This window comes from Hipposideros armiger, unplaced genomic scaffold, assembly GCF_001890085.2.
Source record: "Hipposideros armiger isolate ML-2016 unplaced genomic scaffold, ASM189008v1 scaffold_226, whole genome shotgun sequence".
In the NCBI taxonomy this organism is placed as follows: domain Eukaryota; kingdom Metazoa; phylum Chordata; class Mammalia; order Chiroptera; family Hipposideridae; genus Hipposideros; species Hipposideros armiger.
The window spans coordinates 2,352,966-2,372,974 of NW_017731576.1; the positions used below are offsets into that span (position 1 = coordinate 2,352,966).

At 39.7% G+C, this 20,009-nt stretch overlaps 1 protein-coding gene across 1 annotated transcript in view; it reads right to left on the reverse strand.

Annotated features, from left to right (window-relative positions):
- Window positions 1-20,009, reverse strand: part of STAG1 (STAG1 cohesin complex component) — a 392,478-nt gene that overhangs the window by 127,975 nt on the left and 244,494 nt on the right. Inside the window, exon 10 of the mRNA XM_019654594.1 lies at window positions 7,372-7,495. Coding sequence (XP_019510139.1) covers window positions 7,372-7,495 — 124 coding nt within the window. The remainder of the gene's footprint in view (window positions 1-7,371; window positions 7,496-20,009) is intronic.

The following is a 20,009-nucleotide window of genomic DNA, read 5'->3' on the forward strand; positions in this document are numbered from 1 at the left end:
TAAGACCTGTTTTTACTCAGTGCAAAACTACCAATGGCACTGCTGAAAATGAAACTGTTGAGATGAAGTCCTTGTCTAAAAGTAAAATATGAAAACTGAAGAACAGATATGGACATGAGCAGACTGGCTGGTACATCTGTATGATGAAGGGGCACTGCAGACTCAAATGACTAGGGCTAAATAGCACATTTAGAGGTCATGGTCCCTGGGTTCCCACTAGAGGTCCTTTGCCTCTGTCTGGATAGAAGGAAAATGGGGGGTGGGGTGGAATTCAGACTTTTATGATGCTCTTAGATACTGGTGTCCAAATGACAATAATCCTAGGTCCCCGTAAGGGCAGGATTAAAATAGTGGCTTTGGAAGGTTTGGGTGATAGTTACTCATGGGAGACAAGTCTGCATGTGTTTGTAGATGGAGCCCTTTGGACAATTTCAGGTTCTGATTATCATGGTTCCCACCACTGAGTACATAACAGACATTTACATTTTGGTTGGGTGCAATACTGTAAACAATCACTGCCTCGAGGGGTATGTACCACAATAAACACACATTCAAGCATAAATGACCAAGTGCATTCCTGGCCAACTCCAGAGTTGCCCAAACCATGGCACATTGTTCAACAAAAATATGGTGGGGAAATGGACATCATTCTGTTAATTCAAGACTTAATGCAAGCAGGGGTGCTGATAACTACCCTGTCGAAATTTAACAGCCCTATCTGGCCAATAAGGAAAACCTCCAGAGTTAGAAGTTAACAGATTACCACAGGTTAAACAGGAAAGTTCCAACTTTGACCCTAGCAGTCACTGATATTACAATGTCACTGAGACAGTGGCAACCCAAATGGGAAATTAATACACTGTTATTATCTGGCTAACGCCTTCTACTTGATCCTTTTGCAGGATGAGGATCAGGACCAATTTGCATTCACACAGAATGCAATATACTTTTACTTCTGCAGTGATACTGAAATTCTTCTGTAATATGCTATCAGTGGGTGGAGCTTAATCTTCAACAAGCTCAAGGACCCACAGATATTTCAGTCATCCTTTACATTAATGACATCTTGATAGGGCCAATCAAAAAACATGTGGCTACAGTGCTGCACTTAGTCACTGATGAAACCATTAGCTCCAAATTGACTATAAATCCAGATAAAGTCCAGGGCTTGGCACAGCAGGTGCAATTCCTAGGAGTTATTTGGGCAAGAAGCCAAGGAGGTATTCCAGAGACAATTAAACAAAAACTGTAGGTCCTGGCAGCGTCCACTAATAAAAAGGAGGCCCAACAGCTAGTAGGTCTCTTTGAGTAATGAAAACAGCATATATCCCACCTGGGTGCTCTCTTGGCCTCTTTAATCAAAGTGACTTACAAAGCAGCCAATTTTAAATGAGGCCCATCACAGCAGCAGGCCCTGGAAGCTGTTCCACAAGGCATGGCCCTTGAAGCCTGCTAGCCTGATGGAACTGCAGGTTTTGGCACTCCCCCAACCACCTTATCCACCCACCACACACACACACTGATTGTAGTCTGTGGCAGCAGAAATTTGTGACTGGGTGCACTGGCTTCTGGGATGCTGGACCCTCAAACTTCCAGAAGCTGCCACCTAATACATTCCTTTTGAATGGCATTTCCTTGCTTGCTATTGGGCACTGGTAAAGATGGAGCACGGTATGGCTCGGGTGCCATATATGATGCTGCAACCTGTACTGCCCATTCTCACTTGGGTGATTACAAAGCTGACCAATAAAACTGCCAAAGATCAACAAAGCTTGATCACAAAATGATAATGGTACATCCAAGACTGGGCCCAGCCAGAATTCCAAAGGACTAGTAGGCTCCATAAGCAAAAAGCCAGCTTACCAGAAAGGCCAAACAACCCATAGGTGATGCTTTGGCCCTTCCCTGAGTTACCTGGGGCTCAAGATTAAAAGACATGCCTGCTGACAATACGGCATAGTTTATTGACAGCTCTGTAAAACTAAAGACAAGACAGATGAGGTTTGCTGAATGCAGTTGCCATTGGCCCAAAAAAGTGACTACCTTTTGACTAAGACCAGATATGGGCATTCCACCCAGTGGGCCAACATCTGAGTTGTGGTGATGGCAGTACAGGCCACCCCTACCAACAATGCCTTGATACATTTTTACCAACTCATGGGTTGTTGCCAATGGCCTATCCATGTGATCAGGAGAATGGCAGCTAAAAGACTTGACAAAAAACTAAGGAACATCCTTCACTGCCCAAGCAAGACAAAAATGGGCACCCTCTCATGGAATGTGATGAACTTTCCATGCACCCTATCACCCACATGTCAATGAAGCCATTGAACAAATGAACAGCTGACTTAAACAGCAACCAAGACGGCTTGCTAGTGGATTTATACCCCCATCTGACTAGGGCTGTATAGCTAGTTACTAAGCACTGCACTCCATGCAAGGAAAACATGGCATTGCGGCACATGTTGGGAAATACTGAGCGTCGATGGGGTGGGAGTGGATGAGGCATCTATGTTTAGGCTGTACCTACAAAATCCCAGTATACCAATCATTCTTTTTCTTTTTTCCTCTTGGAGGGTACGTCTCTGGGGTAGTTTGCTGTTCTGGCTGCCATAGCATCCTGGACAGTACCCCTTAACTCTAATCAGGATGTAATGCTTCCCTTGGGCAACTTCCTCCCATGGGATACTACAAGGGTAGGAGATAGAACCAAGGGTGCTAAGGGTTTTTCTACTAGTGCTAGGAACATTTGACCCTTCCTATCAAGTGGATGGCATTGTCAGACATGACAAGTTTGTGCAGGACGTGGCCTCCCTGAGCTGGCCAACTGAGGCCAAAAAATCTGAGTCAAGCAACAAGGGCACTGGGTGCCCACAGAGGTAGAAGCATCAGGATTGGGAAAGACAGGCTGGGTTGCAATACCCAGGCAACCAGCTCCACAAGTAGTGGAGTATCTCTGGCCTCAGGAAGTTCATGGAGTGAGTAGGGAGTAGGAACATTCATTTTGCCTCTTTTCACTCCTATAGAGGCTTCTGCTATGTCTATCAACACCGATACAAATCAGTATAGCCGTAGTGAGAGGAGGCAAACTGATGCTGCTCAGACCTTCCTTAAGCTATCAATGGGTCAAATTACCAGGTGACTCTTTTGATACAGGTCCAGATGCAGGCATGTTCTGGAGTCCCCTGCTTTAATATTGCCTATAATGTGACAGAAAAAGACCCCTGTGCCAGAACGGTTATTACTGATCTATAGTGTGACATTTTGGACTTGGAAGTTCCATGTGTCTTTTCTCTCTCTGCAATTATGTGGCAAAAGGAGGCTGAGACTGTATGTAACTAGACTAGTCAGCATTATGAGAACAAATCCCTGACAGGTATCACCTACATTCCTCTTGGTTAAGTATTTCTCTGTGGACCCCAATGAGCAACAGAATTTCTGCCCCCAGGGGAAGGATTTTGTTGCCTCATTGTTCTTGGGCTCACTGTCCATGTGAGCAATTGTACGGAGGGCTGAAAAGGATCCCTCTTGCTAACATCATAGAGTGGCTCACAGTACCCTCCTAGGAAGACAAAGTAACCACTGCTTTCATTCTGCTGTACAAATTCTAATAATGCACATAGGTATACAGGCACAAAAACAAAAAAAAACAATGCACAACCTCCCCTTAACCATGGCTAATGGTACTGTCCAAGTCACCAAGACCAAGAAGATTCACTAAACTCATCAGTCAAGGTGGTGATGGATAATCAAATAGCCCTTGATTATCTGATGGCAGAACAGGGTGGCGTTTGTGCTACTGTCAGCATTTCTTGCTGACATACCTCAATAATTTGGGGAACTTAAAAACTGAGCTGGTGAATACCCCTGTTCAGGTGGGATGGCAATGCATTCTCCCCCACAGACTCACTTTCTGACTTCTTATTTGGCTTAATCCAGGCACTTGGGGTTCTTGGTTGAAGACCATCCTCCAGGGAAGCCTGTCTGTCCTCTTGGGTCTGGCTCTCCTAATTACCCTGTTAAAGTCCTGCCTCCAAATGACAGGGAGCTTCTATGAGCAATTCACATCCATATAGGTTATTCAGGGACCCCAGTAGACCCAACTCTACCTCCAACTTTGAGGTGGGTAATGGTCCTACAGGATTTGATATGCTTTATCTGCTATTTCAGTAGCCCACCAGGGGTGGGGAATAGGCTATTTGGAAAGGCAGTCTTCTGCATTCAGTCTTCTGACCCCTTCCACTTGGCTGCAAAAGAACGGTCCTTGGGCCTGGAACACTACCTTATTAAGAGATAAGAGTCCTTAGAGCCTGTGCTGGGTTTATCGCCTTGTATGGAAATGTCTTTCCTGTTTCAGACTAAAATGTGTGTTCTTTTGTTCTGCTTAAGTGTGTGCATCATATGGCACCTGGCCAACCCCACTACTAAATCTGTTCCCTAAGGGAAGAGGATAGGGTTCTTAGTTATGTGGCACAAGAGGGGTGCACACAGGGCACTTCTGGTAATAGGTAACGGATCGCATTTGCTTAACATATACAGAGCTAGAAAGGTTTTTGGTGAACTTAAGAGAAACAGAATATGAAATGAGTCAACAAAAAGAAGAAATAGGGTGGACTAACTGAAAATAAATCTCACACAAGCACTAGAGATTTTGATATGAGGAATCAAGCATATGCAACACAGAAGAATTGTACCACATAAGCTAAAAGCAAAACATTACAGAACAATACTGATAAACTGAAAAGGATAGAGAAAGGCAATCTACTGTCATGAGCATAAATACAAAAAGAGATTAAGATATTTAGCCCAGAACACAGAGATTACTTTAGCTGTATTTAAATTAGAGCTCTTCTGTGTTACCCTTAATGACAGAGCTAAAACAAATGAGTAGAAAAAACTCAGAAATAAGCTTTGGTCAATAGAAAGACAAACTGAATTTCTAATAACTCCTTTGCTTATTAGAAACTGTTTGTCTTTCTATTGATCAAAACTTATACAACTTATATAAACTGGCAATATTTTAAAAAATGTTTATCTTATTTAGGGGGGAAGATCAGATTATAACCTCTTAAATTCTAAAATCAATACAGAAGGAATACCAAGCATTATAAGGTACACCTTAAACTAACACAATGGTTATGTGTCAATTTTATCTCAATAAAACTGGAAAAAATGCAGTTGATAATTAAAATGCAGTCTTAAAAAAAGACAGAAGGAGTTTTATCAGCTCATTTGAAAAGGCACAGGATGAGTCTGAAGGTAGAAATCACATCTTATAGAATGAGCAGTTCAAACAAGACTAAAAGGAGGGAAAACAAATGACTATAGTCCTCAGAGAAATAGAAGTACCAGGAGATTACATTGGAAATGACAAAAGAGTTTAGAAGGGATTATTTAATACTTATAAATTCTAAATAAAGTAACTGAAGATCACATGCAAGTTTATAAAATCATTCTACTGAAAATAGTACTCCTTACATGATTTTATCAACAACATATAGAGAAATATACCTCTTCCTTTATCTGGACAGAGGATTTCTCAAACAGTTTGGTGGTTTATTTTAAAATCATAATTGATTGTTTTTTGGTAAGTCACATCAAATCCGTGTTATTCCCCAAATTTGTGGTTATACATAAATCCTGTTAAAACTAGTCATTGTTATTTAAATTCAGTAGAATATTCTATAAGGGAGGTATTGGGAGGAAGAAAACTGATATGGCGTTGGTAGGGACAAAAGTAAAAGACTTTAAATTTATTCCTACTAAACTTTGTCTTGTTGGATTTAACAGCGTATATATGTGTAAGGACATGCTGTGTAATTCTACATTCTCTCACACTGTAGTAAAACTTAATTGGATAAACGTGAGATAAGGTAGACTTTAAGGATCCCAATTCTACAAACAGATTAGGCAAAGAAAACACAGAATCGAGCTTGGGTAGTGTAGAGAAAAGGGTTTGAAATACAAGGGATGATTAATATTCAGGAAAAAATTCACTATGTACTACTTGAATTTTCCTTCAAATGCAGTAAGGGAGAACAACTCCTTTTAATCATCAATTAAAAATTAGCAATTGAGAAGCTGAGCAACCAACTTGAGATGATCTCCCTGTATTCCAAACTCTCTTAAAGCAAAAAATGGCCTGTAAAATTCCCTTGGAACCTTTTATTATGATTTATGTAATTGTGTGGGTTTCAAAATAGCTCTGATAATACTTAGCATACCGGTATTTAAAAAATAAATGCTCTATAAGATAACAATGGTAAGACAGAGAAAAGTCTTAAAATATTACCAAATTTGCCTTTAAAAAAAAAATCTAAGAGGGCCAGCTGAGTGACTCAGTTGGTTAAGAGCGCAAGCTCTGAGCAACAGGGTCACCGGTTTGATTCCCACATGGTCCAGTCAGCTGCGCCTGAGCTGAGCTGCCACTGAGCTGCCAACAGGTGGCAGGATGGCTCAGCTGTTGAGAACACAGGTTTTTAACAAGATTGCTGGTTCGACTCCCACACGGGATGGTGGGCTATGCCCACCCGCAACTAAGATTGAACACAGCACCTTGAGCTAAGCAGCCGCGAGTTGCTTATGGGCGGCCGGAAGGCGACTGGACTTGGAGCTGAGCTAGCTGCGCCCTCCACAACTAAGATTGAAGGACAACTTGGCTGTTCCGCTTCCCCAATTCCCCAATAAATTCTTTAAAAACAAAACAAAAAAATCTAAGAATATAATTGCATTAAAAATAAAATGTCTTCTAATAGCTGCAATAATTTTAACAATTCAAAGAATGGAATTTGAAATAAATTATCGAAATATTGCTATATTTGTGAACATCTGGGCAATTCAAGTTAAAGACTGTCAGGTCATTCAATATAAAAATTCCAATATATCACTCCCACCCTTGATTATTTTCAGGATTACTTATTCAGGATTCAATAACATGGGATTCCTTTTAAAGTGAGAGCCTTTTATAATAGAAATATATTTTTAGATATAATATTCTAGCACCCAACAAATCTATTCACTTTGCTGTGATATGACAGTAAAGAATTCAAAACAAGAAAGCTTAGTTTTTATATATTAAGAGAAACAAGGAATCTCTTTTGACTCCAAGCTAGAAAAAGATTGTAATTAGCTTCTCGAGATAATATATTCTCTGAAAACTTTATATGTACCAAGTTGTCAATCTTGCTTTAAGAGAAAACTACAGCTAAGTAAGAAAGGTTTTCACACATGGGCTGATGTGTCAAGTTTCATCATGGACATTAAGTGGACAGTTATTCAGCTGAATTATCTTAGATTTCCATATTATTACAAATCTTGTCTAGTAATAAGACAAACATACCTTCTATCAATGCCTGGAACAGAGTAACTTACCCTGTCATGAAGAGTCCAACCAACATATTTTAGGTAACTGTCATTTAGGAAGGCATCACTATACATTTTCATCCATACTCCAATTTCTTCAATACAAATGGCTCTAATCTCAGCAATAGCATCACTACAAGTAGAAGAAAATAACGACACAATCTCTGATTAATCTGAAAAGCTGGAATGTACTTCATATACATTTACAGCAAGCAATAAATATTAACATCATTCCTAACACTGTATTTATAGCTGCACTCTCAAAGGCCTCCAACTTCAATTATCTTCTGTTTTTATATGGTTTCTGTGAAATAAAAACTACCGATACCAAACTAAAAAAATAATGCTTCTGGAAGTCATCTTATTTTGACTCAACTGCTTTATATTCATTGGACTAGGAAATGGCATGTGGGGCTTTCTGAAAGCCTCACAACTATTATGGGGTCAACAAACATGTTAATTCTGAGGAAACCATAGTGCCAACATTCAAATACAGAATCATGTAGAACTCAAAAATTGTTTCTCTAAATAACTGTGACTCTTTCTAAGCTGGCACACATGTCATGAATTAAAAGAAAATAATTTTTATCACCAAGACAAACATTAGTATCCTATGAGACAAAATAACAGAAGCAAATATTATTTAAAAATGAATGATAGGGCCGGCTGAGTGGCGCGATGGTTAAGAACTGGCTTGGGACGCCAGAGGGCCCCGGTTCGGAGCCCACATATGAGGGCCAGTGACACTGCCCTCTACAGCTAAGATGCTGAACAACAGCTCGACCTGGAGCTGGGCTGCCATGAGTCGCCGGCGATGGCGTAGGCTGCAGCCCCTGCTGCAGTGGGTTGCCACGGGCTACCATGTGTAGCCAGCAGCCAGTGTGAGCGGCCAGCAGCCACCGTGAGTGGCCGTCCAGAAGCCGGCAACTGATCTGCCTCACCCGGGAAGAGCGCAATGATGGTGCCAACTTGGGCCAGTGAAGCAACGTCCTCCACAACTAGACTGAAGAACAAAACGACAGCAACTTGTCTGTTCCCCTTCCCCCAATTCCCCAGCACTGTTCCCATCCCTCCAATTCCCCAATAAAAATCTTTAAAAAAAAATGAGTGATAGTTTGCAAAACCCAAAACCTTGATGTAATTGCACAGGGCAGAATAATAGTTCAAATTTAGTCACAATAGGAACAATCCTGATAACTACATTGTGAAGTGGTGGTAGAGCCAACTCCAAAAGTAAGGTTTCCGGCTTTGTGCCCAAATAATGGCTTTTCACCTCACTTTAAACATCCTGTCATGATATTTTCCTACTCTCATACCTGTGAACCATGAGCAAATACAACGTTAATATTTTTGCCTTATCTTTCAATAGGTTATTAGCTCAACCGTTAAAAAAATCATATTAAATATAATAAAGTGAATCCTAACTTTCTTTTGTACATTGATCATCAAGGTTTCTCATTTGCCATACATGAAAAACTTAAAATTTTTGGTAATATTTAATTCTCTAATTAGGACAAGGCAATCACTTATTAATTAGTCTGACAATAATTTAACTGGATTTTTAATGTTAATTAAGCAACTTTACTTAGTTGCTCTTTTATCACAAAATGGGTGCTAGCATTCTAAAATTACATTCTCTGCTATAATAAATCTCAGTTTCTTCTAAGTCCCTGTCATAACTTAAAAATATAAAAATGAGAAACTTTCTCTTTTAAAGCCATACTACCTATTACAATCTTTAGTTTTCTTACTTTTTGTTTGTTTAAACCTCCTTTTCATGGAGAGATTCTACAGCATTGAGGCTAATGACCCTGGAGCTCTGGAGCAAGACATCCTGAGTTCAAATTCTGGCTCTGTTATTTACTAGCTATGTGGTTTCAGGCAAGTTATATCCCTCTTTCTTAGATTTCCTCATCTGTAAAATATGGATAATAACTATACATAGAGCTCACAAAGTTACTGTGAGGATGAAATCACTTAATAAAAGTAAAAGACTTAGAACTGTGCCTGGCACCTAGTAAATCTTCCACAAATGTCTACTATGAAAATCTTCAAAGTGCCATCAATCTAGTCAATTACAGACAATAGAGGATAAAAAGTAGCCTTAAAGGAAATAAAAGCATTAAAAGAAAAAGAGACGAAGAAGGCAATTTGCTAGTGCAACACAGAAATGAACTCACAGAATAAGTAGGAATAATTTGTGACAACAAAAACATAAAAAGGGAGGGGGTAAAGGTCTAAATTTGCAAAGGGAAGTGGAGATAAGATGAATGCTGAAGAAAAAGGACTACTATATATACAAAATTTCTCTTACATAAACTTAATGGTAACCACTCAACAAAAATCAAGACCTGAGACACATAACATAAAAAAAAGAGGAGGGCCAGCCAAGTGATGCGATGGTTAAGAACTGGCTTGGGACGCCAGAGGGCCCCATGTTCGGATCCCACATATGAGGGCCAGTGACACTGCCCTCCACAGCTAAGATGCTAAACAACAGCTCAACCTGGAGCTGGGCTGCCATGAGTCGCCGGCAATGGCGTAGGCTGCAGCCCCTGTGGCAGTGGGTTGCCATGGGCTATCGTATGTAGCCAGCAGCCAGCGTGAGCGGCCGTCCAGAAGCCAGTGACTGATCTGCCTCGCCAGGGAGGAGCGCAATGACAGTGCCAACTTGGGACAGTGAAGCAACGTGCTCCACAACTAGACTGAAGACCAAAACGACAGCAACTTGTCTGTTCCCCTTCCCCAACTCCCCAGCACTGTTCCCATCCCCCCAATTCCCCAATTAAAAAAAAAATAATCTTAAAAAAAAAAAAGAAAAAAGAGGAAACGGGAAAAAAATTATACAATACAAACTAAACTAAAATAACAGACAGAAACACAAAGGCAAAGAAACAATGGACACTGAGCTATCAAAAACAAAAGATAAAATAACTATAGAAAATCCTCATATTTCAATAATCACCCTAACTGTAAATGGACTGAACTCACCAACAAAAAGGCAGAGTAGCAGATTAGATCAAAAGAAAAAAAACAACCATATGCTGCCTTCAGGAGACACATCTCAGCTGCAAGGATAAATATATGAGGTGTGATAAAAAAATACAGTGAATATATAAATTAAAAATTTATTACTGTAAAAGACACATTGCCATAAATCCCCCTCAAAATACTCCCCCTCGCTTCAGATACACTTATCCCATTATTCTTGCCACTTTTCTGAAGTCCCCTTCCATGAGTGTCTTTAGTTGTACAATCGTGGCTGCGCTGATGTCCTGAATCATTTTGAATTTGGGGAAGAGACAGGAGTTGCACGGTGCCAGACTGGGTAAATAAGGTGGATGAGGACACACTGTAATGTTTCTATTTGACAAAAATTGCTGTACCAGGACTGGCTGAGTGGTGCGATGGTTAAGAACTGGCTTGGGATGACAGAAGGCCCCAGTTTGGATCCCACATATGAGGACCAGTGACACTGCCCTCCACAGCTAAGATGCTGAACAACAGCTCGACCTGGAGCTGGGCTGCCGTGAGTCGCTGGCGACGGTGTAGGCTGCAGCCCCTGTGGCAGTGGGTTGCCATGGGCTACCGTGTGTAGCCAGCAGCCAGTGTGAGCGGCCAGCAGCCACAGTGAGCGGCCGTCCAGAAGCCGGCAACTGATCTGCCTTGCCCGAGAAGAGCACAATGAGGGTGCCAACTTGGACCAGTGAAGCAACGTCCACCACAACTAGACTGAAGAACAAAACAACAGCAACTTGTCTGTTCCTCTTCCCCTAATTCCCCAGCGCTGTTCCCTATTCCCCAATAAAAAAAAAAATCTTAAATAAATAAATAAATAAATAAACTGCTGTAACAGAAGTGATGTGATGTGTGACAAAGCCTTTCCATTGTGATCACAAAATACAGTGAATGCTGCTGCTGAGTGTCATCCAACAGAAAGGCAGGGATCTTCAATATGGGAAGCAGCGCATCAAACCTTAGTAATCGTGTGTGACAAGTTTAAATTTGTTTGGTGCAGTCAATTGGGTGTGAGGTACAGTTGAGAGAAGGTGTGTTTTAAAGTGTGCCATAAATCATCCTCCATCATGACAAAGCTCTGTTTCACACATTGCTTCTGGTATACAGCAATTTCTGTCAAACAAAAACATTACGGTGTGTCCTCATCCACCTTCATCACTGGATCTGGTACCGTGTGACTTCTGGCTCTTTCCCAAAGTCAAAATGATTCATGGCATGAAGGCAGCCATGACAGCACAACTAAAGACACCCATGAGGGCCGGCGGAGTGGCTCATTGGTTAAGAGTTCGCTTGGGAGAGCAAGCTCTGAGCAGCAGGGCCGCCTGTTCGGATCCCACATAGGCCAGTGACGCTGCGCCCTCTACAGCTAAAATGGTGAACAACAGCTCGATCTAGAGTTGGGCTGCCGTGAGTCGCAGGCAACTGCATAGGCTGCAGTCCCTGCTGCAGTGGGCTGCCGTGAACTCCTGTGAGTGGCTGGCAGCTGGCGTGAGCGGCCAGCAGCCAGCGTGAGCAGCTGTGAGCCGCCTGGAGAGGCTGTCCAATGGCCAGCGACCAATGTGCCTCAGCAGGGAAGAGCGCAATGATCACAATACCAACATGGGCCAGCAAAGCGACATCCTCCAACTAGACTGAAGACCAAAAGGACAGCAACTTGTCTGTTCCTCTTCCCCCATTCCCCAGCACTGTTACCTCCAACTCCCCAATAAAATCTTTAATAAATAAATAAATAAATAAATAAATAAATAAATAAAAATAAAGACGCCCATGAAAGAGGACTTCCAGAAGTCTTCTTCAAAAAGTACCAAGAACGATGGAATAAGTATGTTCGAAGCAAGGGGAGTATTTAAAGGGGGATTAATGGCAGTGTGTCTTTTACTGTAATAATTTGTTTCTTTTTTAAATTTAAACATTCACAGTATTGTTTGATCACACCTCGTAGACCCAAAGTGAAAGAGTGGAAAGTAAATGGCATCCAGAGAAAAGCAGATTTAACCATATTTATATCTGAGAGAACAGACCTCAAGATAAAAAAGGTAACAAGAGACAAAGATGGGTATTTCATAATGATAAAGAGAACAATACCAAGAAGACATAACACTTATCAATATTTATGTTTCCAATCAGCGAGCACCAAAATTTATAAAGCAATGACTAACAGAACTAAAGGGAGAAACTGACAAAAACACAATATAGCAGACCTAAATATTCCATTGACAGCTATGAATAGATCATCCAAACAGATCACTAAGGAAATATAAGCCTTCAATAACACATTAGACCAAATAAACATAATAAACATTTACAGAGCCTTTGATCCCAGGATACCAGACTATACATTCTTTTCTAGTGCATAGGAAACATTCCCAAGAATACACCATTTGTTCTGACACAAAAGTACCCTCAACAAATTTAAGAAAATTGAAATCATACCAAGCATATTCTCCAACCACAATGCTTTAAAATTCAAGATTAAGTACAAAAGGAAAGCAGGAAAACCCACAAATATGTGGAGATTAAACAACATGCTACTAAAGAACGACTGGGTCAGGAAGAAATAAAAACAGAGATTAAAAGGTACACAGAAACAAAAGAGAATAAACATACAACATACGAAAATTATTGGGATGCTGTGAAAGCAGTAATAAGAGAAAAATTTATATTATTACAGGCCTATCTTAAGAAACAGTAAGAATTCCAAATGAACAATCTAACATTACATTAAAGAACTACAGAAAGAACAAATGAAATACAAAGTCAGCAGAAGGAAGAAAAAAATTAAAATTAAAGCAGAATTAAATAAAATAGAGAAAAAAAACAATATAAAAAAAGTAATGCAACAAAGAGCTGGTTCTTTGGCTACATTAATAAAATTGACAAACCCCTAGCTAGACTCATTAAGGGGAAAAAAAAAAGACACAAACATTCAGAAATGAAAGGGAAGAAGTTACGACAGATACCAAAGAAATACAAAGGATCATACAAGAATATTATAGAAGACTATATGCCACCAAATTCAACGATCTAAAAGAAATGGATATATATATATAAAATTCCTAGATGGAATCATGCAGAACTGGAAACTTTAAATAGACCAATCAACAATAAGGAAACAATCATCCAAAACCTCCCCAAGAGCAAAAGTCCAGGACCAGATGGCTTCACTAGTGCATGCTACCAAACAGTCAAAGATGATTTAATACCTATCCCTCTCAAAACTCTTTCAAAAAACTAAAGAGGAGGTAATACTGCCTAACTCATTTTATGAGGCCAACATTACCCTGATACCAAAACTTGGCAAGGATAACACAAAAAAAGAAAACTACAGACCAATACCTCTGAAGAATATAGATGCAAAAATTCTAAACAAAATACTAGCAAATTGAATACAACAATATACTAAAAAGATTATACATCAGAAAGATTATACATCATGATCAAGTAAGGATCACTCCAGGGGAACAAGGATGGCTCAACATACGCAAATCAATCAATGCAATACACCAGATAAACATAATAAAATATAAAAATTATACGGTCAGGTTAGTAGATACAGAAAAAGCATCTGACAAAATACAACATCCATTTATGATGAAAACAATAAAATGGGTATAGAAGGAATGTACCTCAAAATAATAAGGGCCATATATGACAAACCATCAGCTAATATCATACCTAATGGTGCAAAGTTGAAAGCTTTTCCACTAAGATCAGGAAAAAGACAAGAATTCTCCTCTCACCACTGTTATTCAACATAGTATAGGAAGTGCTAAACAGAGTAATAAAGCAAGAGAAAGAAAGGCATCCAAATTGAGCATGAAGAAGTTAAATTGTCACTTTTTGGAGACTACATGATTCTTTACATGGAAAGCCCAAAGACTCCAGCAAAAACCTATTAGAAACAATTTTTAAAAATACAAGACTGCAGTGAGTAGCCGTCCAGAAGCCGGCGAATGATCTGCCTCACCTGGGAAGAGTGCAATGATGGTACCAACTTGGGCCATTGAAACAACGTCCTCCACAACTAGACTGAAGAACAAAACGACAGCAACTTGTCTGTTCCCCTTACCCCAATTCCCCAGCACTGTTCCCATCCCCCCAATTCCCCAATAAAAATCTTAAAAAAAAATACAGTAAAGTTGCAGGAACAAAAAATCAACGTACAAAAATCCACTGCATTCCATATACTAACAATGAAATTTCAGAAAATGAAAAACAAACTAGAAAACAAAAAACCCAAAACAATTCCTTTTGGAATTGCAACAAAAAGAATAAAATACCTATGAATAAACTTAACAAAGGATGTGAAGGGCCAATACACTGAAAACTATAAGGCATTATTAAAAGAAATTGAAGAACACACAAAGAAATTGAAAGATATTCCATATTCATGGATTGTAGCAATTAACATAGTTAAATGGCAATATTTTCCAAAAGCAATACACAAATTTAATAAAATCCCCATCAAAATCCCAAAGGCATTTTTTTAAGAAACAGAACCAAAATCATCAGATTTGTATGGAATCACAAAAGACCCAAAGCCAAAGCTAGAGAAAGAAAACAAGGCCAGAGGTATCACACTTGCTGACATCAATTTATACTATAAAGCGACAATAATCATAACAGCATGGTATTGGCAGAAAAACAGGCACACAGAACAATGGAATTAGATTGAGAGCCAAAAATAAATCCACATATATATGGGCAAATAATTTTAGACAAAGAATCTAAAAACATACAATGGAGAAAAGAAACCCTCTTCAATAAATGATGCTGGGAAAATTGGAAAGCCATGTGCAAAAAACTTAACTAGACTGCTATCTGTCACCATATATCCCAATTAACAAAATGGATCAAATACCTAAATATAAGACGTGAAACAACAAAGTGCATAGAAGGAAGCATAGGAACTAAACGTATGGACCTTGGTCTTGGAGAGGATTTTATGAATTTGACCTCAAAGGGAAGGGAAGTAAAAACAAAAATAAATAAATGGAACTATATCCAACTAAAAGGCTTCTGCACAGCAAAAGAAACCACCAACAAAACAAAGAAGCAGCCAACTGAATGGGAGAAGATATTTGCAAACAACACTTTTGTTAAGGGGCTAATATCCAAAGTACATAAAGAACTCATACAACTAAACAAGAAAAAAACAAACAATCCAATTAAAAAATGGACAGAGGACCTGAACAGACACTTCTCCCAAGACCTACAAACGGAGAACAGATATATGAAAAAATGCTCAAATTCACTAGCTGTTATAGGGAAATGCAAATCAAAACCACAATGAGATACCACCTCACACCTATTATTAGAAGGGCTATCATAAACAAAACAAATGATAACAAGTGATGGAGAGGCTGTGGAGAAAAAGGAACCCTCACACACTGCTGGTGGGAATGTAAATTGGTACAACCACTATAGTAAACAGAATGGAGGTTACTCCAAAAATTCAGAATAGAATTACCATAGGCCCAGCAATCCTTCTCCTGGGAATCTACCCCCAAAATCTGAAAACATTTATTTTTTTTTTTTAAATGAAATCAGTGTTAATCTTTTTTTTTTTTTTTAGATTTTTATTGGGTAATTGGGGGGATGGGAACAGTACTGGGGAATTAGGGGAAGGGGAACAGACAAGTTGCTGTCGTTTTGTTCTTCAATCTAGTTGTGGAGAACACTGCTTCACTGGCCCAAGTTGGCACCATCATTGCGCTCTTCCCGGGCGAGGCAGATCAGTCGCTGGCTTCTGGACGGCCGCTCACTGCGGCTGCTGGCCGCTCACGCTGGCTGCTGGCTACACACGGTAGCCCATGGCAACCCACTGCCACAGGGACTGCAGCCTACGCCGTCGCCAGTGACTCAGGGCAGCCCAGCTCCAGGTTGAGCTGTTGTTCAGCATCTTAGCTGTAGAGGGCAGTGTCACTGGCCCTCATATGTGGGATCCGAACCGGGGCCCTCTGGCATCCCAAGCGAGTTCTTAACCATCGTGCCACTCGGCCGGCCCTGAAAACATTTATTCATAAAGATATATGTGCCCTGGGCTGGCCAACTGGCGCGATGGTTAAGAACTGGCTTGGGACGCCAGAGGGCCCCGGTTTGGATCCCACATATGAGGGCCAGTGACACTGCCCTCCACAGCTAAGATGCTGAACAACAGCTCAACCTGGAGCTGGGCTGCTGTGAGTCTATGGCGACGGCGTAGGCTGCAGCCCCTGTGGCAGTGGGTTGCCATGGGCTACTGTATGTAGCCAGCAGTCAGCGTGAGCAGCCATCCAGAAGCCGGCGACTGATCTGCCTCACCTGGGAAGAGCACAATGATGGTGCCAACTTGGGCCAGTGAAGCAACATCCTCCACAACTAGACCAAAGACCAAAACGACAGCAACTTGTCTGTTCCCATCCCCCCAACTCCCCAATAAAAAAAAAATCTTAAAAAAAAAAAGATATATGTGCCCTAATGTTTATTGCAGCGTTATTCATTGGCCAAGACATGGAAACAACCAAAGTGTTACTTGATAGATGACTGGATCAAGATGTGGTACATATACATAATGGAATATTACTTGGCCAAAAGAAAAGATAAAATACTGACATTTGTGACAATATAAATGGGTCTTGAGATTATGCTAAGTGAAAGAAGTCACAAAAAAAGTTGAGAACCATATGATTTCACTCACATGTGGGATATAAAACTGAACGCAACAAATGAAGAATACAAACAAGCAAAAGTTCATAGACAGATACAACAGTTTAGTGGTTCCCAGAGAGTAAGGAGGTGGGAAGTAGAAGAGAGTAAAGGGATTTAAATATATGGTGACAAAAGGAGATTTGACTTAGAGTGGTGAACATGTAATACAATATACAGATGATGTATTATAGAAAATGTATGTGAAACCTATATAATTTTATTAACCAATCTCACCTCAATAAATTTAATTTATATTATTAATTTATTTTTATTATTATTAGTTTCAGGTGTACAGAACAATGCAATAGTTATCCTTTTCACCCCTCACAAAATAACAACCTTCCTCCCCCTATCCACTGCCCTCCCACCCCCGACATCATACTTATCTATTACAAATCAATAAATTTAATTTAAAAAGTACCTTCACTACAATTGTGAAAAGATATTTCTAGACCTTTATGATACTGAACATTAATGGCTCAAGGACATTTCTGTTTTTCTAAATATGAAAAATTTCAGACATAAAAAAGTTATGGAGGACAATATAATGAATATATATATCCAATGATCAGTTAAGAAAATATTACAGTTGAAACTTCCTATATACATACCTCTTACTGATGCATCTCCCTCCCTAAGAATGACTATCCTTGACTCAAAGACTAACATTCCTATCTGTATCTTTACATTTTTAACTTCGTATGTATTGTTTTGCATAACTAATATCCTACAGACACTCTCTCCAGTTTGCTCTTTTCACCAATATGTTTTGCCACTTATACATACTGATTCACATTGCTCCAGCTTGAATATATTCATTTTAACTTATGTTCAATGTTCTTTTCTATAAGTATATTAGAAATTATTTATCATTCTCTCAGTGGCAGACATTTAGGTTGTTTCCAAGTTTTTGCTTTTATTAACAATTACTGCCACAAACATTCTTGTATATATATTCTCCTTGTGCATATGTGTAAGTTTCCCTAGGGTAATGTTTTTTAAACAATGCATCATTACCTATCAGTACATTATGAAATAAATTTAGTGAGTGGCACCAAAAATATAAGTATTTAGGACAGAAAACACTAAAATGCTTTACATGTGGCAAGGCAAGTTAAGTATTTTTTATTGGAACACTGTGTGCCTGATGTAGGAGGACATGGGCAACTACGTCTGTAAGACAATATTTTTATACCTAGAAGTGAAATTACTAGGTGAAAAGCAATACACATCTTTAGCTTTATTAGTATTAATCAATTTCTCCATAAATTAGTGCTTCACACATCCTTGCCTGTCATTTAGTATCGTTCTACAATTTAATATAAATTTCTATCTCCGTGAACTCCTAGCTCATACCGTATTTGCCGGCGTATAAGACGATTTTTTGGCCCTGAAAAATATGTCTCCAAGTGGGGGGTCGTCTTATACACCAGGTACACTTCAGATAGACTGCCCATAGTGCTTGCCCCGTGCCATAGTGGCCTCCCGATGCCCGCCCACTTCATTCCACATACCTTTCAGGCATCAGCAGCGCTGCTGGGTGTATGCTCGGCTGTTATGCGATTTTGCTGTTATGCGATTTTACCACACTTGCAAAATCGCACACAGCCGACCATACACCCAGTATGATAGCGCAAAATTGCGAATCGCGATACCATACTGGGTGTATGGTCGGCTGTGTGCGATTTTGCGAGTGTGGTAAATTCGGGTTACCGTATATTTCTTTACATATGCATTGAAGATTCGCGATTTTGTGCTATCATGGTGCCTGTTAGAATGTTGAAGAGCTCGCACTTGCGCACTAGTGAGGTCCCAGGGAGATGCTGATGCAAGGGTGGACCAGACTGCTATAGTGACAGGGCGGGCAAACAGGGAGCAGGGACCAATCAAATCAGGCTTTGTATACAGCCAACAGCCAACCACAATACTGCACCATTGTACAGTACAGCATAGAAAATGTCGACCAGTCAAACCCCTATCATCCCTATCATGGCACCAGCCAAAAGAAAGAAGTATGATGCAAATTTTAAACTGAAAGTTATAAACTTTGCTAAGGAAAATAATAATTGTGCTGCTGCAAGACAATATGGAGTAACAGAAAAGATGGTTTGGGACTGGAAATCAAATGAGAAAGCATTAAAGAGTATGCCAAGGGGTAAGTGTGCATTAAGAAGAGGCACCCCACACTGGCCAGAACTCGAAAAACATGTAGCAGACATGGTGGCTCAACATCGCCAAAACGGTTATGTGGTGACACGAAATACAATACGCTTGTTTGCACTTCAGTGGGCCAAATCAAATCTGATATTGTTTTACCTTTTATTTGGTGTGTGGAAGGTGTGCGGAAGAGGGGGTAGTCTTAAACGGCGAGTATATAACAAACTCTGTATTTTGAGTGAAAATGTTAGGGGGTCATCTTATACGCCGGCAAATACGGTATATTTTTTCTTCTACTGGGCTGTCCAAATAAAAATAACAACAAAAAACAGTCCCCCCTTCAAACCACAACCACAACACACCCAAATTATAGCATTTTATCTCTCAGTCCTACCAAGTACTCATCTCCCAGAAATCCATTTCACTTATTCTTTGTTGTATTACTGTTGTAAAAATTAATCTAAACACATAAAATACCGAAAACTAAGCTATGTTTTCATTACACAATCTCAGGGAAGCACACTGAGGACAAGATAAATAGGTATGGTACACTGATTAAAACTACAGTGATGACTGAATATGGTAACTTCATATATAAACAGCTCAATCATTTTTCCATTCATTAACATTACCACTGACATTGAGATTATGGGTGGCTAATTCCCAAGGCTAGAAAAATAGAAAAGCTTAGCTTTATTTCAGTAGGAAAATCTTGCTCAAAATCTTTTTTTTATAACTACCTCTAAGTCTAAGCCTAATTTCTAATGCCCTTTTGTCTTGCC